This window comes from Danio aesculapii, chromosome 24 (assembly GCF_903798145.1).
Source record: "Danio aesculapii chromosome 24, fDanAes4.1, whole genome shotgun sequence".
NCBI classification, from domain to species: domain Eukaryota; kingdom Metazoa; phylum Chordata; class Actinopteri; order Cypriniformes; family Danionidae; genus Danio; species Danio aesculapii.
Window position 1 is genome coordinate 15,254,635 of NC_079458.1, and position 24,074 is coordinate 15,278,708.

At 35.3% G+C, this 24,074-nt stretch overlaps 3 protein-coding genes across 8 annotated transcripts in view; all 3 read left to right on the forward strand.

Annotated features, from left to right (window-relative positions):
• The window catches only part of tnikb (TRAF2 and NCK interacting kinase b), a 137,432-nt gene extending 128,886 nt beyond the window's left edge, over positions 1 to 8,546 (forward strand). For all 6 annotated transcript variants that reach the window (XM_056450485.1, XM_056450487.1, XM_056450489.1 and 3 more), the window contains 2 exons: positions 782 to 921; positions 3,650 to 8,546. In XM_056450485.1, coding sequence (XP_056306460.1) covers positions 782 to 921; positions 3,650 to 3,733 — 224 coding nt within the window. In that variant the 3' untranslated portion in view covers positions 3,734 to 8,546. The remainder of the gene's footprint in view (positions 1 to 781; positions 922 to 3,649) is intronic.
• A 2,890-nt stretch (positions 8,547 to 11,436) lies between these two features.
• On the forward strand, positions 11,437 to 14,938 carry eif5a (eukaryotic translation initiation factor 5A). Its single transcript, XM_056450360.1, has 5 exons — positions 11,437 to 11,501; positions 12,507 to 12,697; positions 12,779 to 12,883; positions 13,750 to 13,881; positions 13,968 to 14,938. The coding sequence occupies exons 2-5, from the start codon at positions 12,530 to 12,532 to the stop codon at positions 14,028 to 14,030; spliced, it is 468 nt and encodes a 155-aa protein (XP_056306335.1). The 5' UTR covers positions 11,437 to 11,501; positions 12,507 to 12,529; the 3' UTR covers positions 14,031 to 14,938.
• Positions 14,939 to 17,051: 2,113 nt separating this feature from the next.
• On the forward strand, positions 17,052 to 21,087 carry rpl22l1 (ribosomal protein L22-like 1). Its single transcript, XM_056451175.1, has 4 exons — positions 17,052 to 17,131; positions 17,965 to 18,069; positions 18,676 to 18,797; positions 20,827 to 21,087. The coding sequence occupies exons 1-4, from the start codon at positions 17,123 to 17,125 to the stop codon at positions 20,969 to 20,971; spliced, it is 381 nt and encodes a 126-aa protein (XP_056307150.1). The 5' UTR covers positions 17,052 to 17,122; the 3' UTR covers positions 20,972 to 21,087.
• The last annotated feature ends 2,987 nt before the right edge of the window (positions 21,088 to 24,074 follow it).

Below are 24,074 nucleotides of genomic sequence, written 5' to 3' on the forward strand. Positions count from 1 at the left end.
GTATGCGACTGGCTGACCGAATATGACGTATTCCAGTTTTGTCCAAGCAGGTCCGTCTGCACGAGGTGAGAAATTTTATATTTTTTCGTTATTTTTTGAATAAGAAAAAGGTATTAAAATAAAACATTTCTATTTATAATTTTTTTTTTATTATTTTTATATTGTCTCCACATTCCCTTCAAAATTTTCAGCGGTCTGAGTTTCCAGTATTCATTCATTCAACCATGATGAACGCACAGAGAATAAAGGCTCTTGCTTTTGCACTGACAAAACTAAAAATTCTGTGTGACAGCCACAAGGGGGCGTATTCTGGCAGTCGTGTCCAGATGTCGTATGCAGTGGAAAGGCAGCTTAAGACAAAGGAGCTCAGTGAGGACCTGCGAGCTATGAGACCATGTCTAAATGTTTTGAAGTTCCAGTGGCTACAGTGCAAAGTATTATTTAAAAATACAAGATATTCTGCACTGTGAAAAATCCCAGCGGGTGTGTTCGGAAGCCAAAAGTGCAGTATTTCACATTATGACTACTTATACCATGCATCTAAAAGTACATGCATGTGCACAATATTTCGAATTATGAATCTAGTGGAATAGGGGGATAGTGAATGAGAATCAAATCGAATCAATAGATTGTGAATCGAATCAGACACCTGAATGGAACCCCAGCCCTATTGTTGACACTGAATGTGCAGGAATCAGGTTTTAATGTATTTTGGAGCTCTCCTGTCACTTCTTTCTCTTGTGTTTTTGTGTGTGTGTGTTCACTACTGTGTGTCCTGCAGCCTATATCCACTCCAACCAGATCATGGGCTGGGGAGAGAAAGCCATTGAGATCCGCTCCGTGGAAACGGGACACCTCGACGGAGTTTTCATGCACAAGCGAGCACAGCGACTGAAGTTCCTGTCTGAGAGAAATGATAAAGTATGTCAACAGGATTGTCATTTTGTTTACATTCATTTATTAATGCTTTAAAAATGCATCATAATGGAATTTCTGTTTTCGTTTTTGTGTTATTTCTTTTTTTAAAGTTCCTGATATGACATTGTGGATTATTTTTTATATGTAAAGTTAACAATTGTTATACAAGTGTTTGTTTTTCAGTAGAACAAAAGCTGTAACAGTTTTTAAAATATTTTTAATAAAATATTTAGTTTTTTTGTATTTTAATTTTTAATTTAATAGTTTCTTTTTATTTGAATTTCTATAAAATATCAATTTAATTTATTTCAATTTTAGTTTTCTCATTTTTATATATTATTTATGTGTTGATTTTAAATGTTTGTTTATTTTTAAGTAGTTTAAGTTTATTTTCCTCACCATTTACTCACACTCAAGTGTTTCTAAAAGTTTAAAGGTGCTGTATGTACGTTTCTGACTTTTCTAAAGCATGAAAATACCATAATATGTTTGCAGATATTTAAGAAACATGCTAAGTGAACATTCTTGTTTATCTGAAAAACAATGCTGAAGTCAGATATTCTGCTTTGAAAATGTGAGTTACGTGCCGGAACGTCTGTTTTTGTTTTAGTTCTTTTAACCCGCCTACTGCCACTTCAGCCAATTATATTTCAGCACCCCGGGTTGACTTGGTGGAAAGCAGCATATTTCATTCATTTTGTCAGGAAGGCTCTCAAAGCATGTGTTCGTGACGGAAATGCAACCTCTGGTGGACAGTAGCAGCCCCGAAATGAGACGTAGATTCAGAGTTCCATATGAGGTTGATAATTAACAAATAATATAAATATTACGAACGTAAACATTAGGTGAGCAGGTTACATTGTAACCCCGTGTCCTAACAACACACTACGTGACAAGTTTTGAAGTGATAAGCAATTTGGCTATTTGCACCAGACGATACACGACAGAAATTTAAATACAGCCATTCAGAATAGTGCACTCACTGCACACCAACGAAATGGTAAGGTTTACAATCGAATTAATACATGTTAAACCTCTTTAACATTTTTATAAGTACATGTTGAATCACTGATGTGTTGGCTTGCACTGGGCCACAGTTCTAAAGTTCAGTTTCAAGCAGTTTATTTTATTTTCAAGATCTGAGGTCGATCTGCTGCTGCTTTTAGTAGTATGGCAATAAATGTAATGTAAAATGGCATTCAAACTCCCATTATTAGTATTTAACACTGAATAAAGCACATGAGGTGTATCTGAGGTAAACATTGTCATTTATCCTGTTGTGAGAAATAGAAACTGTTTCTAAAATATAAATTTCAGGTGTTGGTTAGAACAAAAACTCCTTTTAATATTGAAAATATTCCTTTTATCGCGTGCCGTTGCTTTTAGTTAAAACCGTTAAAATCAGCCTTTAGGCTCGGTAGTCAGGCATACTCGCGTCATTCTGGCAACCTGCGCTTACATGTGTTTTGAACTAGGTGTGCATTCTTTTGAACACAAAACAAGACATTTTGAAAAATGTTGGAAAAAACAGCAATCCATGTCCATAGTAGGTAAAACATTCTTCAATATATCTTCCTTTGTGCACAACAGAAGAACTAATATTAATTTAATATAATATTTATTTATTTAATATATGTAATGATAGCTCAACAGGACTTTAAGTACAACAACCATGGTCAGTGCTTCCCACACATAGATTTTACTTGGGCGGGCCGCCCAGGTATATTAAAGGCCGCCAAAGTATATGTTGTGACACTTTTTTATTATCATCATCCTTTTACACTTTTTTTTGTGTCCACCCAATATAAACAAACATCCGTGATTGATTAAATAGTGGAAAATCTTCTCTCGTTTACCCGTTTCATACTGCTCGTTCTGTGTGTGCGAGAACTGTCAACACTCACATGCTGTCCAGACACAGAGACCCGTAGCTTTTTATGTCCGGCCGGGGTTTCTAAATCTACTAAAATGTCTGGGATTTGGTTTTGCTTTCGTTTTCAAAGCTGCCGTTAATTTTATAAATAAGTAAATAAGTAATTCTTTAATGTAAACGACTCAGAAAAACTTAACTAAATACTTGGAGAGGACGAAGTTACATCTAAATTAGCTGCAGAATATTTGTACACCATTAGAAATGGGTAATCAACTCATTTGTCTTATTTAAATAATCGACACATTTTATTCTTGTAATTATTATAATTTTTAGAGATATTTTCGGTTTTTATTCCTTTTCCTGTCATTTATTCCTCATTTGCTGTTTATTTTATTAATGTGATGATGTCAATGTTACATATTTTATACATCTAAAATGCCTTGCTAATACTGTACAAAATGTCATGCCAATAAAGCAACCTGAACTTGAATGAGATAGAGGGAAGCAGATTTGACCTGTCAGTGGAAGCACATGGCTCCTGAATAGTGTAAAAGAGAAATATATGTATATTTTTTACTCTACCCATTGAAAAGAAAAAGTTTAAAACAGGTAATAGTAAAAATAGTGTTAAAAATCTAATTATGTTTTGTTTTTCACATATAGTTAACTATTTATGCGCTGTGGGTATAAGGTGTGTTTCAATCCGGCCATCACCGCAAGTATATTTCAAAGCTTTAGGAAGCACTGATGGTTGCTTGAAATAAATAAATGCACACAGTCACGTTTTCTGTTCCTTTGCATGAATAAAAGTCAAAATAATCATGTGTGACCTCCATCTGGCCTTTTGTTTCTGCACAGGTGTTCTTTGCCTCGGTTCGATCAGGAGGCAGCAGCCAAGTTTTCTTCATGACCTTGAACAGAAACTCCATGATGAATTGGTAATTCATCTCCACCCTCCCCTGCATTGTGTCTGTGGACCTTTTCTACTTTATTGAAAAGTGTGGAAAAAAAAAGGAAAGACAGAAAAAATCCAGGTGCGCTGGATAATCCATCAGATGGCAAAATAAGACCCAAACTTTTGCTGGAAAGAGTCAAAGAAAAACCCCAAATGAACAACACATGGGGGCGTCAGAGGAAAACAACCGGTTTTTATGGCTCTTTCATTAACATACATGGGGTTCTGATGTTTTTTTTGTCCTTGCAAATATGTATCTAGATTCTTCTGAAGGTGAAGACTGGAAATGAGACAAGTGTGGAAACCAAACGCACAGAGTAGAGTGAATATTTGTACTGTTAAGACACTTTTTGACACAGTAATTTATCACGGTTGTACTGAACGTCAGTGAACCTCCCTTTGCGGGATGAATCCATCGAGCCTGGTTTGTGTGATCGACCCTTTTTCTTTTTTATGTTTCGGCTTGGAATGCACACGGATGTTTGTGTCTTGTGGATATCGGTCTAACGTGTGAAATCGAAACTTAGGATTAAGACTTGCATTGGAGCAGACACACTTCGGGCTGTCCACAGAATGCCTTAAATATGAATTCGCAAAGCTGCTCGTTTTATTTTTTAAGTCCATTATATATTGACGTTATGATGCATATTTCTGGAAGGGAGGGAAAATGCTCATTATTTTTGGAACGGAAATGCCTGCTGATATGGACAAATAATGGAAATTATTCTGAATATTCATACTGTGCATTCCTAGTTTTATGCCAAAGCTCTATAGTATTCACGTCACATTTGAAGCCTGTGAATTGGCATCAGTTTCCTTGAACGTGGTGCACATACAAACGTTTCTTCCATTTATTTCCATTGTCAGTTCATGGATATAATGAATATGTGGGAGGGTTTACTATATGGTTCATCCTAAAATTAAAAATATTATCATATATAAGCCCTCATGTCTTTTCAAACCTCTTTTACATTAAAATAAATGGTGACCAGATACTTGTAAGCCTCAAAACACACCATTAAAATAGTGCTTAGTTTCTAAAGACATATCAGAACAGTTTTTTCCCAGCAACCGAAATTAAAGTCTTAATTAACCAAATCTTTTAAATATTCCTATTTTCACATGTTTTGCATGAAAAAGAACAGCCTATACATTTTAATGCAAAATTAATCACTATTTTTACAATTTCTTCAATCACACAAAAAAGAGATATTTAGCAGAATGTAATACAAAATAAACGTGACTAGAAGCTGCTGAGCTCCATTAACGATACCATAAAGTATCCCACATAAAATGTGTAGCTTCTAAAGCCCTCAGATGTCTTTTAATAAGGAATAGCTTTAATAAATCAACGAAATCTTACTTGACACTTGGCTTTAGAATATGCTATACGGAAAATAGCAGACAAAAACTGCATGACAACAAATTGTCCACATGAAGTGTGAAACTCATCCGCAGAGGTGATTATTGACCCTTTTAACATCACAGCGCTAAGAAATGGTCTGAATATTTCAACCGATCGCTAAATACTACAGAGCTTTGTATTGAAACATAAAAAAGTACACTGAGATTCTGTTCCGAGTTGCTGCGTACTACGAGTGTGTGTGAATGAATGATCAAATGTAATGATTTCCACCAACAATACAAAAAAAGGTGTAGATATGTTATCATTGACATACCAGCAATCTCGAATTGTTTTCATATCGGGAGCAGCAGACCTCCACATGTCATTAGGATATAAGAACGTGCTGCGGTTTTTGTATTTTTAAGTATGTTTTCTCATGACTTTCTGCAAAGTGCAATAAAGGCCAAGGGAACGCAGCCTGGTGAGTCAGTTGCTCGCCCCTCTCCTCAAGATTGATCTATAATCTCCAACTCTTTTTAGAGGGACTTTCACTACCGCCCTCTGTAAATATCTATTTACATTTTTTTTTGGAAACGTAAACTTCTGAATGCCTCTGAATCAAATGCATAGGAACTGTGAGGGCGTGACAGAAATGCTGTATGTGGTTCTATAAGATCCAAATCTTTTTCTCCGTATGAATCCGTGAACAAAGGGTAGTGTTTTGTGAGTAGAGCTTCCTTTTAGGCTACCTCGTTTCTGTTCACCTGTTCAGATCGGTTCAGTTGTTCTGTGTGGGTAATGATGCCGTAAATAAGTGACTCGATTTTAAGGCAATATTCAAGATCGTAGTTCGAAGAGGCAAGTATTTATTCTCTGGGAGGAATTATGTCTTTTCGAAATGCAACAGTAGATCGGTGAATTTTCAAGTTTAATAAATCATAATAGGGTTTTTTTTTTTGCAATTGGCTATGAATATGTTGTAATTAACTCATGTAAAAGAAGGTTCTGTTGTCGTTACATGTCGATTCACAGGTGATTTGAGTGTAGAGTGGCAGAAAAGCTTTTTTTTAATAAACACAAACAAAAAAATCATGGTGCAATGTCTCGTGCAACAGCCAAAATAAGCCTACACTTCATATTAGGGGGATTCTTCAATTAGGGGAACTTGTTTTGTACCCAAAGGTGATATTAAAGGGATTTTATAAATAAAATGTCCAGTTCATTTAAATTGTCTCTTTAATTTATTCCCTAATAATATATTCAGTGCTGCTGTCATTACCGCGTTACATTTTTAATATTAGAAGAATTACATTTTTAAATCCGCGTAAATTTTGGAAATAAATAATTTTATTTCTTTAGATCAGATTATTAGGGGTTTAAATCAGTAATATTAAACAAACGACCGATCATTTCAATATTTTCTTTAAAGTTAAACAGTTATAAGTAATTTAATTAATGTAAAATTTGGTCATTTATCTGTCATTTTCAGTATGCAAAGCATTATAATTTATTGTTACAAGTTTGTGTCATAACCGAAATTTTCATTTTACAAACATTTGTATCTCCAATAGTCATGTCATTACCACAATACCAAGCATTTAGGTTTTTATTTACTTTATTTAGTGTCATTTGCGGAGTTTTGATTCACAAGAAAATTAACACAGTGAATGGTCACACTTTTTTTCAGAAATCTGCTTAAATTTTGATAATAAATACAATTTAATGGCTTTACATCAGATTATTAGGGATTTCAATTAGACACATTCAACAAACGACTGTCACGTTATTTCAATATTTTTTCTTTACAGTTAAACCTTTATCATAAGTATTTTAATTAATGTGAAGTTTGGTCATTTATCTGTCATTTTCAGAATGCAAAATATCTCCAATAGTACTGTCATTACAATACAAAGCATAGATTTTTTTTATTTTATTTTTTTATATCACATTATTTAGTGTCATTCCCTGAATTTTGATTCACAAAAACAAATTACACAGCTTTCATATTATTAAAAATTCTGTCATGACCACCACACCAAGCATTATTATGTCACTAAATTTATGTAGGTTTACAAGAAGTCATTACCAAAATTTAAATTAACATACAAATATTCAACAGACTGTCATATCATTTCAAGATTTTCTTTAAAGTTAAATCGTTATCATAAGTATTTTAATTAATGTGAAATTTGGTCATTTATCTGTTATTTTCAGTATGCAAAGCATTATAGTTTATTGCTACAAGTTTGTGTCATTACCGAAATTTAAATTTTACAAAAATCTGTTCAATAGTACTGTCATTACCACAATACCAAAAATGTGATTTTTATTAACATTATTTAGTGTCCTTTCTGGAATTTTGATTCACAAAAAAAAACAGTGAGTGTCACACTTTTATTTATTTATTTTTTTGCGAGTTCTGCTTAAATTTTGTTTAAAGTCAAACAGTTATAAAAATTATTTTAATTAATGTGAAATTTGGTCATTTATTTGTCTTTTTTTTATATGCAGAGCATTATAATTTATTGTAACAAGTTTGTGTCATTACTGAAATTTTAATTTTACAAAAATCTGTTCAATAGTATTGTCATTACCACAATACCAAAAATTAGATTTTTATTAACATTATTTAGTGTCATTTCCGGAATTTTGACTCACAAAAAGCAAATTACACAGCTTTTACATTATAAACAATTCTGTCATTACCAATACACCAAGCATTATTATGCCACTAAATTTAATGTAGGATTACTAGAAGTCATTACCACAATTTTAATTTACATACAAATTTTCAACAAGCACACAACTGTCACGTTAATTCAAAATCTGTCATTAACGCCACAGTCACCGGATTTTAATTATTTTATTGCAAATCACATCACAATTTTGATGTCATTACCAGAGATTTGTTAAATTATCATAAATGCTGTAACTTTGTTAATATTAAAACCGTTTGAAGAACTTTTTTTAACAACAATTTAAGTACTCAAAAATGCCTCTAATTGTAGAATCGCCCATTAATAGACTTGAAGTCCTTCCAAATGACATGGCATTTTATTTCCACATGTATGGAAACATGACACAACAGTCCTTTATAGACTTTTGTATATTTCATTACTGTTCTGTAAGGGCAATAGTGTGAAATTCACTTGACACTATTATCATTTAAGACTTGTTTTTTTTTTGTCCATCAAACTGTGAACTGAGTGAATGTGTGTGCAGGTTTTCTAATGGGGTCTTCCCATTCATTTTATCAACACAGATGTAAACTGTGAGGTTGTCGATTTTATCATTCCCTCTCTCATGCGTGGAAAGTCTTACGATGTGTGCTTGAGCTCATTTTCTTTATAAATATGGACTGTAAGTACATCCTTTATATTCAGGCTGAGTGAGCTGTTTTGTTTCTGTATTTCTTAATTTTTGCGTATAATTAAACAGATTTATAGCACAACTGAGCTTTCTGGATACTGGCTGTTATTTTAATGGCGTGACTGGACGTATTTGTGTGTTTAAGTTTTTCAAGCCTGTAAAACAACCACAGTACAGGCATTTTGACACTAAAATGACAAATGGTGAGCGTTTTAAGATCACAAGACTTCTGTTATAAATATTTAAAGCTGAGATTGGGCATTTATTGAGGCTTTAGTGTTTAATGTATATATATATATATATATATATATATATATATATATATATATATATATATATATATATATATATATATATATATATATATTTATATATAAAGCTATTAAACTAGAGGTTTATTCCAAATGTTAACTTTAAATGTAGCCTGGACTTGAGATGGCGATCCCATCTAATCTGTGCCTAGTCCATGTAATGAGTAAGTGTTAATTTTTTTTATTACTTACAATTTATTATGTGGTGCATATCCAAACAGTCACTAAAATCCCTTTTGTGCAATTCAACCCACAGAAATGAATATTTTATGGTTGTAATATGTTTTTACAATCTAGTTTCACTTGATACCCTGATTTGTTTAATTTGTTTTGTACAGTGTTTAAACACTGGTATGGAAGGCAGCAGTTTTATTATTGCTGTTTTCATATTTTAAGGAGATGGTTTTCTTTAGCTGTGTTTTCAAATAGTTCTTTATGAGATAAATATGAACTTTCTTTGTTGATTTGTTTCATTATAAGTTGTTGGTTTGTTATTTTAATGCAGTATTGTTCTGTGCTCTTTCCTAATGAAATAAATTCAACCCTGATAACTGCAAAAATGTTTTAATATAGGGTTGTCTGTGGATCTATTCTGGTCTTGTTAATCAATTAGGCATTAGCCGGTATAAGATTCTGACGGTATGATAACCTTGGATAAAAATATCATGGTTTCACGGTATTGCGATTACTGCTCTAAAATAAGTTCTTTTTAAATGTTTGGGTAAAAACTAAAACTTTTCCCTTTTAAACACATTTTTATTTTGAGAAACATGTCAGGCTAAATAATGCAAATGAGTCATTGACTTCTGCTGTCTTAGTTGGTTTCAAAAACGCCGATTTCTTTACAATATAAAAAGGCATCTTTGGAGATCTAAAAAACTAAAGTAGTTTTACACATACCTTAGAAACGGTATAGCAAAAAATGTTGACCGTTTTAAAACCTTGAATTTTCCAAACCACGGTGTAACTTGAAAACAGTTATCGTCCCATGCCTATAATCAATACTCTGTGTGTTTATGTTTAAAGAGGGAAGCCCTGCAAACATGATAAAGCATAAAGGAGTTTGGTAGATCAGACTTGAAAAGTTATTATCCGTAAAAAGCATTCCTGATTTTGTAAGGCTTCATGTTAGTCTCTTTTCTACTTCAAACTCCAGTTTTCACTATCATACAGATAGAGTCGAGCATTTCTGAATGAGAAAAATTTGAAAAGGAAACGTGGAAATATTTCAGATTTTGGAAAATCACACGGTGTGCTCGTGTATATCTAAAACAGCATTTTTTGCCTTTAAAAAAACTAAATGGATTTTTTTAAAGTAATAATAATAATAATTCCTTACATTTATATAGCGCTTTTCTGGACTCTCAAAGTACTTTACACATAGGGGGTAATCTCCTCATCCACCACCAGTGTGCAGCATCCACCTGGACGACGAGCCGGCAGCCACATTGCGCCAGACCGCACACCACATACCAGCTGATTGGTGGAGAGTAGACAGAGTGATGAAACCCATTGGGATATGGGGATGGTTAGGAGGCCATGATAGACATGGGCCAGTGGGCAAATTTGGCCAGGATGCCAGAGTTAAACCTCTTTTTTTTTTTTTTTTTTCAAACGACATTCTGGGATTTTTAACAACCACAGAGAGTCAGGACCTCGGTTTAACATCTTATCTGAAAGATGGCGCTCACTGAGCAGTAGAGTCCCCTTCACTATATTGGGGCATTAGGACCCACACAGACCGCAGGTTGAGCGCTCCCTGCTGGTCTCACTAACACTACTTCCGGCAGCAACCTGTCCTTTGTGGTCTCCCATCCAGTTACTGACCGGGCGCAGCTCTGCTTATCTTCAGTGGACCATGTAAGAGTTGCAGAAAGCTAGCTGCCGCCGTAATTTGTTTTTTGTCATATACATGATTAATTTGATTTGTTTATTTGCTAACTTTCTATACCACTGCTAATTTTAATTCATTCTTGTCATGGACAATTATTCAGATCTGACTTGGTGTAGAACCCAATGCAAGTGCTTTAGAGTATATCCTTTGACTGTCACTTTATATGATGCTACCCAGCAAACAATTTTGTATATAATAGACGTGTAATAGACATCTAAACGTAGACAGCTTGGCTAACACAAGGCTAAACTTGGACTGTCAGTGAAAATCTAATAGACATCTAAGAATAGCCCAAAACTAGACTAATAGATGGATTAGACAGACTTTATATGCATAGTCATTCATGTTCAGTTATTTGATGACTAGTCTAGTTTTGGCCTATTCCTAGACATCTTTTAGATTTTATCCGACAGCCCAAATTTAGTCTTGTTTTAGCCAAAACGACTATGATTATACGTTTATTAGACATTTTTTAAAAGCAAAATATGCTTGCTGGGTATTGTGTATTTGTATTGCTTAAATGAAATACAAAACATGCTTCAAAAAAAACTGAAGTCCCAGAAAATATAATTGCAAAAGTGTTATATTAAGTAGTTTGGTTAGAATTTTGACAACTCCAAAAAGAGGAAAAACGGCTTTATATTCGATTTCTATATGAAAAAGTCACCTTTCGGTGAAGTTCAATCCCCTGATCCTGAGCGCTGAGAGGCAGCAAACACACATTCGCGACTCGAAGTGTCTTCCACTCAGCAGAAGAAGAGGAATCCCGCCCACTGTACGGATGCCGCATTAAAATTGGCCGCGCATGCGCGTTGACGTTCCTTTTTTTCTTGGAAGTAAGTGCTGCATGGAGCGTGTTTGAACTGTAATGAAAAATAACACAGAACTTTTCAGCCTTGATGTTTTCTGTGAAACGTTGTCTGCCTTTAGCGCGCGCGTCTCGACGGTGAACGTGACCGGATTATCTTGGAAAAAAAGGCGTTACGGCGATTGTTTAACAGACGGCTCGTGGAGCGGCTCTGATTCGCAGGCCGCAAGCAAACAGCGCCGCACGCGCGACTCGCAGGCCTTCCCCGCGCGCGGTGACTTGACTGAAATACAGGCACGTGAGGAACTTTCGCTTACCGCACGAGGCGTGTTTTACCCGCATTGGTCGCGTCGGTACACCTCAATAATTGTTCTGTTTACCTGTGTTGGAAATATTCCGCTAAATGGAAGAATGGGGCGTTAGCCGATTAGCCGAGTCATTGATCAGCGGCGAAACCACGTTGACGTGCGCCACGCGAATCAGACACGCTTCGCGTTTTAATGCTCGTATTTTTGTTACCGATGACGTTTAATTAACGACTTTACGAGTTACTCCGTTGATCGTTTTAGCGAGTCTTTCTAGTGAACGCGTAATATGCCAAGTTATCATAACTAGCACATTAAAAGCCCATCTGGCCTGGTTCGACGTAGTCATTGTGTTTATCGAGTGCAAAATAACAACTGTAAATTGTCGCTTTGAGATCGATAAGTGTCTAAACGACACATTTGTCCACTAAACCACCTGTCAGGTGAAGTTTGATCAAGTTAAACAGTTGGTTTATTGCAAGCGGATTCACTTGAGTGTTGAATTTAGAGTAGCATGATGCGGCAGGTTTGGCTGATAATTATAAAATAATTGTACAGTCGATTTAAATATTAAATACTTCAGCTTTTAGTGTCAACTGTATTTAGATAAAGCCCAAATGGTTTACTGTGTTTAATTGATAGATTGAAAAGTTGGCTCATTCACACTTGTTCTTTTGTGCTATTTTTGACACCCAAAACCACTCATTTACTGACATTGTTCCCTTCAGTGCCCCTTGTTTAGATCCCCATCATGGCAGATCCAGATCTTGATTTCGCCAGCGGAGATGCCGGGGCTTCTGCCACTTACCCCATGCAGTGCAGCGCCCTGCGCAAGAACGGATTTGTGGTGCTGAAGGGTCGCCCCTGCAAAATTGTTGAAATGTCCACCTCTAAGACTGGCAAGCACGGTCATGCAAAGGTAATATTTGGATATGGTCTTTTGCATGGCAGATTTTAATCTCGGACTGTTGGTGTTAATTATGCAAGTCTCTCTTTGCAGGTTCACCTGGTTGGAATTGACATTTTCACAAATAAGAAGTATGAAGATATCTGCCCCTCCACCCACAACATGGACGTGCCTAACATCAAAAGAAATGACTACCAGGTGAGCCCTGCATGGATTTGTAATATTTAAATGGGAGAAAATCCTCTTTTAGTGTAGTTTGTTGTCACTGCACACAAATCATTTAAATGGCATAATCTGCCTGTAGCTCATGTTCTGTGCAAGAAAGGCAAACTGCACAGCCTCCGACACGGTGACTTGTCGGTTTAAGCATTTTGATGTCACAGTTCTTTAAGTTATAATGATTATCTGGTAGATGTGGAAATGTTATTGCCATATTTTGCATTGTATTTGAATCCAATTTAGTACGTCTCTTTTAATGAAGTTTTTTCACTAGGGCCATTTAGCAAATGTGTATTCATTTTTTAATGTAAATTTTGCTGCTGTTTTTAAATTGGCAGTTTTAATTGAGCTTCTTTAGAAATGGTATTTGACATGTCAACATTTTTAAACACCTATTATTTATTAGTAACACGTTTACTAAAGTTGCCAGTTGCCACTAATTTTATTAAAAAAATTTAAGCTAAGGTAATCTTAATTTTTAAGGTAATCTTAATTTTTAGATCAATTCAGTAATTGAAGTTAACTTTTTTTTTTTTTTAAGTTTTAGCTGTGGTGGGTTATTTAGTGATTTAACCATTTTTAAACTCATTTTAACCAAGTGAAGTTTCTGTATGTGATTGTTAAATCGATTGTTTGGCTTCTTGGAGTAACCTTTTTCATATTTAGCTAGGAAAACTCATTGAGATTGATTTGTACTATAATAAAATTATTTGTACAACTGGAATACCGTTTTTCCCTATGATTAATTATTTCCCCTTGTGATTCTTAAGCTATTGATGGTTTAAATGTCCTAATGTCCCAAAGAGTTTGACTTTAAAAGAGCCATCATTCTGTGCTGTTTCTAGTTGGTTGACATCAGCGAGGGATTCCTCTCTCTTATGATGGACAACGGTGATGTGCGTGAGGACCTGCGTGTGCCAGATGGTGACCTGGGCAAGGAAATCGAAAACAAATTTGCAGCTGGTGAAGAAATGTTGGTAAGTGTACACCTGTTTGAGCAAATGTGCCTGGTCATTTGGTTTTAGTGAATGTCAGCAACTCATTGCTTTCCATTGTTTGGCAGGTGACTGTGCTTTCAGCTATGGGCGAAGAATCTGCAGTGGCTCTCAAACCCATGACCAAATAGAAAGAGAGACTGGGCTGCTCAGGCTGCAACATGCTACACTTTAACAAATCTCTCGCATTTGTTTTTCTTTTGGTTTCATTTGTCACCAAAGCTATGGCCTTCACAAGCAACCTCAATTTTTTGTTGTGATTGTATTCCTTTTTTCTTCTCCTTCCAATACTGTGCTGGACTTGTCGAGTCAGTTGGCATTCTTTCGGGTAAGAGGTTTATTATTGTCAGTGTTTACCCCACCTCAACCTCCCCATTCCACACTTTCCCCCCCTCAAGTTTTTACCACTTACATTCCTGAATGTTAAATAATGGGATCCATTTTTCCTTTTTATATATATTCTTGAATTTCGAAACGGTAATTAATTTGCAGGATTTATACAAGGAAGAGAGGAGTCCCCCAACTGACACTGAACTTTTTTTTTTTTTTTCTCCCTCTATGGGTGCCATACTTTTTCTCCTTTCATGATCTGTGCCACACTGGCACTATAATTCATTTTGCTCAATTGAATGCCTCTAACCCAACCCCTGCCCCAAAACAAGATGCACGCTGGTAGTTGGCACTTCCCAGTACTTTTGAGTACCTTCTCAAGTAAACCCGAGAAATAAACTCCAGTGAAATGTCCTCTTCAATGCCAGTCTCTAATTGTTCAGAAGTGGAAAGGATGTGATGGCCATGTGCGAATACCTCTGTAACACAATAGCAGCCAGCTTGATTTTTGGCTGTCATTGGCAACCTTAAATAAAGTGTTGAAGCCTGTATTTGTCTCCAGGTAGGCTCTTATCAGTGCTGCCCCAGAATGAGCTCAAGCTCTAAAGGACTAAATCTTGATGTGAGTTCAATTCTTCCTTTTTGATCACTCGAGGCCTTTGTCACCTGACTGGAGAGAGCAAAAATAAAAACTTAATAGATTACCTTATTTATTTTATTTTGTTTTAATAAAGCGCTTGATCAGTATTATGAAGTTCAAGAAGGATGGTAGAGCTTGTTTTCATTTGGTGAAGCTTTTAACACATGAACAATTTTATCACACAGACTTTGGAGTAGGGATGGCTGGTCTTACGCTTTTATTTTGTGATATTTAATGCAGTATTTTTAAGTTGTTCAATCAGTCCTAGACTTGTTCTGGTTATTAGGTGAAAAATCTCAAAATTGGGATGATCCATTCAGATTGTGATCATTTTGGTTTGGATGGTCAGCCAGCCCTACAATGGAGAATTTTTGTGTTTGTTTTTTTTAAATATTACCTATACCTATTCTAACGTGTCTGGTGTTTTGGACAATACAGTTTAATAAGGTACAGATGTTCTACTTTAATTAGATGGTGACTTAATGAGGTTATTATACTGGGTGCATCACAAGTGTTTAGTAGCACAGCCTGCAATGTTTATATGTTCTCAATCTAAAAGTAAAATATATTAAACATGAATACAAATACATATGTCTATTGTATGGTTTTGAATGATAAATTAACACGTCAAGAACATTAATAAAAGGTTGAAATGATATGGGATGTAATTTTAGAAAGTCGGTACAGTTACTGGGAAATAAAATGGAAAGATTTGTTGGGATGGGCTGCCAAATCCTCTGCATGGGTGGAGCCAAACACTCATTTCCCGATTATGGCTGGGTGCCCAGACAGTGCTGACTGAATGAAAGTATTGCAGGCCATTCTGGGAGGCATGTGGCATTGCAGTACTCAAACTTCATTTAGTAACTGGCTCCCATGAGCGCGCTCTCTAAAGTCAAAGCATATTACATGTATGATCAGGTCTTCACATAAATTCGTCAAGTGGGTTCATTTCAGACTTTGAGCAATTTTGTAGCTGATAGGCATTAAGATTTTATCCAAAGCAAATTCTCTAAATTTGCATAAGTCTACAAATGTGCCCAAAAACTGGCAAGTCAGGTTGTGGCCATGTGGCTGCTGTGGCCTCACCCAGCTTTGTCCTGGTATGCCTGCAGTGATGTAAGGGTGAGTCATGCTTCCTTACTAGGTAAGCAGATCCCAGATCTGCCTTCTGACTCTGTGTTTTTGTAAATGTTCAAATATCTGTGCTTGTTAGTCTTCATGGGGTGATAATCTAATCTGAAGATCTGGTGAAAATTGCCGATACCAAGCATGCAAATTATTGCATGTTGTATGTTGAATTGAAGTAGGTTTGTGTAATCAATATTAGAGAAATACAATAAAAATGAAATCATAAAACATTCAATTGTGAGAGAAAAACTTGGTTGTGGAATATATTTGGGTGGATTTGCATGAAACAAGTTATTAATCCCATTAAATGTTTAATGTTGCATGTAATTATACGTTATAAGATGTTTGACACTGTTGACATGAAAATTCAACAAGCAAATTTTGTAAATCAATTCTTTCAAACTTTTCACAACAAAATTACGTTAATTGTAATGAAGTGTATATATGCATGTAGTGTATGTGTATATATATATATAGATATGTATGTGTGTGTGTATATATGTGTGTGTGTGTATATATATATATATATATATATATATATATATATATATATATATATATATATATATATATATATATATATATATATATAAATACCAATTAAGTCACACATAGGCAAGTCTTGATGTTATCCGCATTTATTTAATTATTATTGCATTAATGATATTTAGGATGTCTGGTGTCTGGGGGGCTATTTAGAAATTACAATACTGAAATTCTTGATAGATCTTTTTTTTAACCGTGGTTGCACTAGAAATCCCATGGTTTTGCTTCAGTAAGTAACTAAAGGTGATATTTGTTGTAAAACTGGACTGGGTATACTAGTCACTCTACCCCAACATGTGGTTACTGAACTTGTACTATAATACATTTAAATCAATAGTTTATTTCAAATGTACCTACCTGTTTTGTTTAACTGTAAAACCGCTCGGAGATGCGCGGTGGTTTAACTAATTCAAATGATCCGAGTCTTAAGAATGATTCGTTCACAAATTCTTCGTCGCTGAACCGAACGAAACACAAGCTTGAATCCTTCTAAAGCAGCGGCCAATCAAGTGTGCGAAATGTTGCGAAGGCTCGCGCGAACGTACGTCACATCCTCTTCACGCCAACCTCACCAAGATGGCACCGGTATGTTTCGACCGCGGATCGGTCTTTCTGTCCAAATGTGTTAAATTTGGTAGTTTTGTGTAGATAAAATATCACATACGACATGTTTTAGTGTAATGTGTCGCTCAGAGATAGTTTTCAGAATGAAAATGCATGTTATGTCATTAGATGGAGTTCTAATAGTGAGACACGTGGAAGAGCCCATAACACGACCTAATCTTTTAAACAAACGTATTTGGTTAATATTTAAAGACCATTACAGAGGTCTTAATTGCTTTATTATGTTTTTTTTTTGTATTTGCATTACATTATAATGTAAATTAGAGTTTTTAGTGCAGTAAAAAGCATTTCAGCAAGTTTAACATTAGTAAAGCGTTAAAAATCTGCGACCTAAGGAGCCATAGCTTTATATAGCTGGAACAGCGCGCATAACTTAGATTTTTTTTACCACACATTAAAATCATTTTGCATGCTTAAACTTTCACAATCTGGTGGAATGATAAATTGTTCATACTATAGTTTTAAGTTATCAAATAAATTCAGCTTGCTCAAAGTTTGCGAGATGCTTTAACAAGATAGAAAATTTAACGAAAATATTTTGACGCCTGCTACTCCATCGTCTGAATCTTACTACAAAAACTATACAGTTCCACCAAAAATGTTTACAATTTATCCAATTTAATATGTATTTTGAGATGTTAAAAACAATAGCAATGTCATTCAGTAATCGACCATTCATCTGTTGTATTAAAGCAGGCCTGAATGCATTTTGTTTGTTAGGATAAATAGTCTGATATTTTGTTTGATAGCGTAATTGTTTTAAGATTCACTTTAAGTGGTGTATATTTCTTCAGAAAAGGCAGACTGTTGTGAGAAAGAATAAAAAGGGTGCTTGCTGGAAGTTCACCCTGGATTGCACTCACCCTGTGGAGGATGGGATTCTCGACTCTGCAAACTTTGTAAGTTTTATTTTAGTAAATGGTAAAACAGATGATCTCTATTGGTGTTATTGTCAGGTAATTTTAAATTCCAAGACTTTGGGAAGTCATATATGTCAATGTGCAAATTATACGTTAATCGGGGGGTCAACTTTTTTCAGTAATGTTAGTTTGATGCATGCTTCAGTCATTCATGTATTTATTTATATTGCATCTAATATGTTTAGACATGTAAGTTATCCATTTTTTGAGGGATATTTAGTGTATTCTGATCTACAGTATCCTCATCTATTTCAGGTGTTATTTTTAGATAAAACAGTCTAATTTGACTTTCAGGCTATATGTAGATACAAACACCTATTTTATGAGAGCTCTTAAGTCTTGTGAACATTTACGAAGTCTTTCGATGTGTTTCGATATGTTGTGGTTCTGTTTAGTTATTTGGATGTTTTATTGATATTATTCTAAACCGTTTAATTTGTTGCAAACACTAGTTTTTTTCATGCATATTATTAGTTTGGTTAAGATAGTTGCATCACTAATGCTATGTCATAACTAGGGTTCCCTTCCCTAGTTGAATGCCTAGGGTTCTCTTCCCTAGTGGTCATGCTATTTTATCACTAACAGGAAACCTTTCTGAAAGAGAAGGTGAAGGTTAATGGCAAAACAGGCAACCTGGGAAATGTAGTACAAATTGTGCGTCAGAAGAACAAGATCAACGTCACGTCAGAGAAGCAGTTCTCTAAAAGGTGAGATCCGGTCCTTCATTATAGAATGAATTTAGGCCTATTCAATATTTTAGCAAGGCTGGGGCTGGATTCATAATTTTTTGGACTAATTTTCGAAATTTAATATAAATTATGAGAAGTTTTTGATATTTTAAGTGAAAAACAGTAGTTTGATACATGGTGTGCTTTCAAATTTAAGCTTGGACATTTTCATTTACTCAGAGCTGTTACACGCTGCATGAAAGGTCATTTTCAGAAACCCATGATAGGGGCTCTTTAAAAATGGTGTTGGTGGAAAAAACATTATTAATGTTTTTGGAATTTAAAATATTCTCTGTGTATTCCAAGCAAGCTATATCACCATCTGAAAGGAACTTCATAGTGAAAACAACCGTAGCCACCATTTTGAAGGAGATTTTAAAGCATACAACTAATGATTTTTTGGTGTTGCGCACTGTGGCTGTTTATCAATGTTCAAAACCCAGAGAATGGATACTTACCAATGCCAAGTTATCTTGGAAGACCACGAGAACACAAAACATCCTGTGACAAAGGAAATGCTGTTATCTTTCTGATGGTCGCATGACCTTCATGCATTTTAACGCATAATTAAAACATTACAGCATTCGCAAAAAAAAAATTTTTTTCAATATAACATGTACAAAATGCTTACAAAGATGCTTTTGCACAATACAAATAAAACAAATTTTGAATTTGTTGAATTTCAGCAAATAAACACACTTGATGTGCTTATGCCTTTTATTAAACTTTTCATGTGAATGTCCCATTCACTGTCCCAATAGTGCTGGGAAACTTGGCCTAAAATCAAAATCTCTATTAATTTTAACTTTTACGATTTATAAATGATTCGTTATTTATTTGCCCTCATACTTCACTGACAGTAAATATGTTTTTGTACTACTAAATATGTAGTACTGTTTTTGATTATTTATTGAACATCAACGGTGAACAATTGAAATTAAAACACATTGCCTGAAACCAACAGTCACTTTTGTCTTATAAAAAAAGTGAAAATAAATAACTTACTCTTTTGGAAACTAAATTAATTATTTTTAATGTTTTCAAAAGGTGAAAATATCCTTTTCATTGGAAACAATTTTATTGTAATAGAAAATATGCCATAGTAGTTACATTTTTCGAGAGGTGCGCTAGTATGTGAATGCGCGAAGGCTGTGCTGAGCCATACCCATGTGTTTGATGCAGACGTATAAATCAGCCTTGACAGAGTGGGGTCATGTAGGGAAATAATTGAAAAAACTGACATGGAAAAATTTGATTGTTTATAGGTTCTAAAGTTTGATTTTGATTACTTTGCTCTTTTTTTATTTTTTATACACATTTGTTATTTTTTTTTAATTTATTCCTAATCTCTTAATAATATAAAAATAAAATGTTGCACTTTCCTCATCCTTTATTTTGCTGCTGTGTCTTGTGGGACTTGGAAAAAAATGTTTTAATGCGTTCTCTATCAAAAATCTATCTATCACATCTGGAACTAAACTTTGGTGGGTAATGATTGCGTTACACTAGAACACAAATACACTAGAACATGTATTAAGACACAGCCTGTGTTCCTTTCAGGATGACTCATCTCTATGCCGTAATCCCTTTTTTAATTGGTCACTCTAGAGTAGGGGTTGAGCAAACTCAGACCTGGAACCTGGAGGGCTTACACAGTTTAGCCCCAACTCTAATCAAACACATCTGCTTATAAATTTCTAGTGATCTTGAAGACACTGATTAGCATGTTCAGGTGTGTTTGAGTAGTGTTGGAGCTAAACTTTTCAGGACACCAGCCCTGAAGAACAGAGTTTGCTGACCCCTGCTCTAGAGGGTAACCCTTTCGACTGGATTGGGGCATATGACTGAGCCGTCCCGAATGGAACACAGTTTCTGTAGTAGTTGCTAAGAAGAAAATGGCAGTTAAGAATTTTCTCATGAATGATTTGTGTATCCAGCCTCAGCTTCTTAATATTTTCTCCATTTGTTTTTGTATTTGTCTGTATATTAACAACCCTGTGTTCCTCAGGTACCTGAAGTACCTCACAAAGAAGTACTTGAAGAAGAATAACCTGCGAGACTGGCTGAGGGTTGTAGCATCTGATAAGGAAAGCTATGAGCTTCGCTACTTCCAGATCAGTCAAGATGATGAAGAGTCTGATGCTGATGAATGAGCGCTGTACTGAATCTGCCTGATGGGTGTATCTGCGTCCTGTATAAACTTCTCCAGCTTCAAATGCAGGACTGTGTTTTTGTTGTCTGTTGGGAAATAAAAGGATACACAAATTAAGTTTCTTGTTTGCTTCTGTTGTGGTTAATGACTTGTGAGTCTAAGAATGTTGCTGGTGTCTCTGATAAGGTGAGTGAGTCTCTGGCTGTGATAACTCTGTTAATAATTGCAGTAGTAACAGTCCATGAGCATGAATAGATTAAGATTTAAATGGATCACATGCATTGTAAATGTGATTGTCAGATTTGTTTTAGAAACTCAGAATCAAGCTGCATTTAAAATATTAGGAGTTAAATTAACTCATTCTAACTCATTGAGTTAAACAACTCAAACGTTTAAGACAGATGTAATGGTGCATTTATTTTCCTTTTGAATTGTGCTTTAGTTGAAGAAATTTTTTTTTTTAATTTGATAATCCATTTGACTTTATTTCTAGATCTTTTCAACTAGTGGATAGAAAATTTATAAAAAGCAAATTAATTACACTAAATCTGTAGATTTAATTTAAAGTACATGTGTTTTTCTCATCCACTGAAGCCTAAATCTTAGTTTCTTTATAGTTATTACCTAAAGCAGTTTTTCATCATGTCCGTTTCCCTTTTTTGCTTATACCACAAATTCAACAATATATTGTTAATAACAGTAGCTGTATAATGTTAACAATATATTGCTTCAGTTTTACCCATTTTTCAGAATAGTTGAACATTAAAGAAATAATTGTGATAGCTTGTGCTTTATGTATTTTAATAACAGTCAAGATAAGTGGTGTTTCATATTAAGTAAAAATAGTTAACATGAACATTGGGTAAATGTAATGTGATTCAGTCACTTAATGGGTATTTGACTCAAAATAATATACAAGATAATAATGAAGAGGGGAGACGTAGCAAGAAGGTCGCTGAGTCCCAGCTGGATCAGTGTATTTTCTTTGGGTACTCCGGTTTCCCCCACAGTCCAAAGATGTGGTATAGGTGATTTGAATTAACTAAATTGGCCGTAGTGTGTGTGTGTGTGTGTGATGCTTTAGTGTATGCTGGATAAGTTGGTGGTTCATTCCACTGTGGTGGCCCCTGAAGAATAAAAACTAAGCCGTAGGAAAATGAATGAATAATAACAAAGTATCACTGAAGTTGACATTGATTTTAAAAATGTTAACACTTAAGTCTCACACTGATAGCATCAAGTGTTATCTTTAACATGTTCTTGACCTAAGGTCAAAGGTGAGTTAAAAACTTATCAATAGACAGAACAACAAAAAGGTCTGAAATGCATTTGCATTGACATGAAGGACACTATAAAGACCCGCATGGAAATCAGTAGGTCAGAGTCTTCAGCCAGTTTTTAGGATGTTCTCTACTGCTCTGCGTAGAGAAGAGCCTGAAGCGGCACCATGCAACAGCACAGGGAGAAAACGCATAAGAGATCGATTCCGTGCAACTTTAGCAGGCCTCTTGGAGTTGGAGGTCCTGAGAGTCAAACACAAAGTAATGGTGGAGACAGAACTGGGAAAAACTGAAGCTGTTTCTGAAAATGCAACTTCAGCTCCTATTTTACAAGGACAGCATCCTTACTGGGTGGATGAAGACTCGTTCAGGCTAAAACTCAAGCGCAGTTGTTCTGCAGATGCTCTTCATGAGGTCGTTAAATCTAGAGCACTTTGGGCATGTTCCAGTCGATCATCTGAAGATCTGCTTCACCTGTGCCAGATGGAAAGAATTTGGCATCCCCAAGAACTTCAGTCAAGGTCAAGCTCAGGTTTTTGTGAAAGCCACTCTACCCCTACGACTTGTGAAGACTCAGTCAGCTCTCTTTACAGATCTATGGCCTCCTCAAAATATTCTTTGGAAGAGAGAGAATATTTTACTAATGAAAACCTGAAGCACCAACCCATTTTATTGCATGACCACAAAGGAGTTCAGTCCCATTTCTCTGATGAAGCAATTCCTGAAGTTGGTTTCCGATCTGTGGCAGATCTGTATCCAGACTCGCACTGGCCAGATGTTTCAGACATACTTCAGCCCAAAGTGGTCTTGCGACCCAATTACCGTTCTGATCTTCCAGGTCACCAGGGGATATATCGCTACCCCAGTCCACTGCATGCTGTTGCTCTGCAGAGTCCCCTGTATGCATCCCACAGCCTCCAAAACAACCAGGAAAACAACGGGAGATGTTTTTCTGGAAGCTCTACTACAAGATCCATTGGATTGGTTTGTCCATGGAACGTTTCAGAACATTCATGCCGCCTTGATAAATCCACCTATTTATCATCCTCCTTGCTCAGGAAACATTCGGAAAGGAGCAATCACTTTGAGAAGCAAGGGCTTGAGGAGGTTATTTTGAAGCGGGCCGGTGTTCAGTGCAATAATTCAGGAGATGGAGGAATGATGTCCTCAAGGCCAAAGAAAGGAATGCACTGCAGCAACCCCATACACAGAAGCAAATCTTTCTATGCTTTTCAGTACACACATCTGCTGAAACACAGAGAAGCCAAGCAATATACGAGAAGTTATTTGAACATATAAGACTGATTGACTGATCATGTGCAACCAAAAAGCGATGTAAGGAGATACAGAGTAACAGTGTTATATTTTAGGATGCAGGACTGGAATTGAAGAATATGAAATTATCGACTGGAAAGTGATTAGAAATTATATGAAAAAATCATCAGTATTGATTTAAATAGCATTGTTTTGACGTTTTCTTTGTGAGATAACTACAATACTGTTGTAATGTTTAAAACAAACTTGTTTTATGCTAATCAGAATAAAAGTTATTTTAAAGTATGTCCTGCTCGTGTATAACTTTAACTGATAAGCATACAATCACACCGCAATACATTTTCTTGAAGCAAGTCGGCTGCAACTGCTGCTATCGATTTACATTGATTATTGGCAAATAGGCCTATTGCGAATAATTTTGTCTTTAAGTGGGCTTTATCAGAAGCAGAGCTGCCCTCCAAAAATAACCTTTTGCATGAAATTGTTTCTTTTCTTTAAGGTTATCGTGTTATATCTAAACTTAATTGGTTTGTTTAGCATGTATTTGTT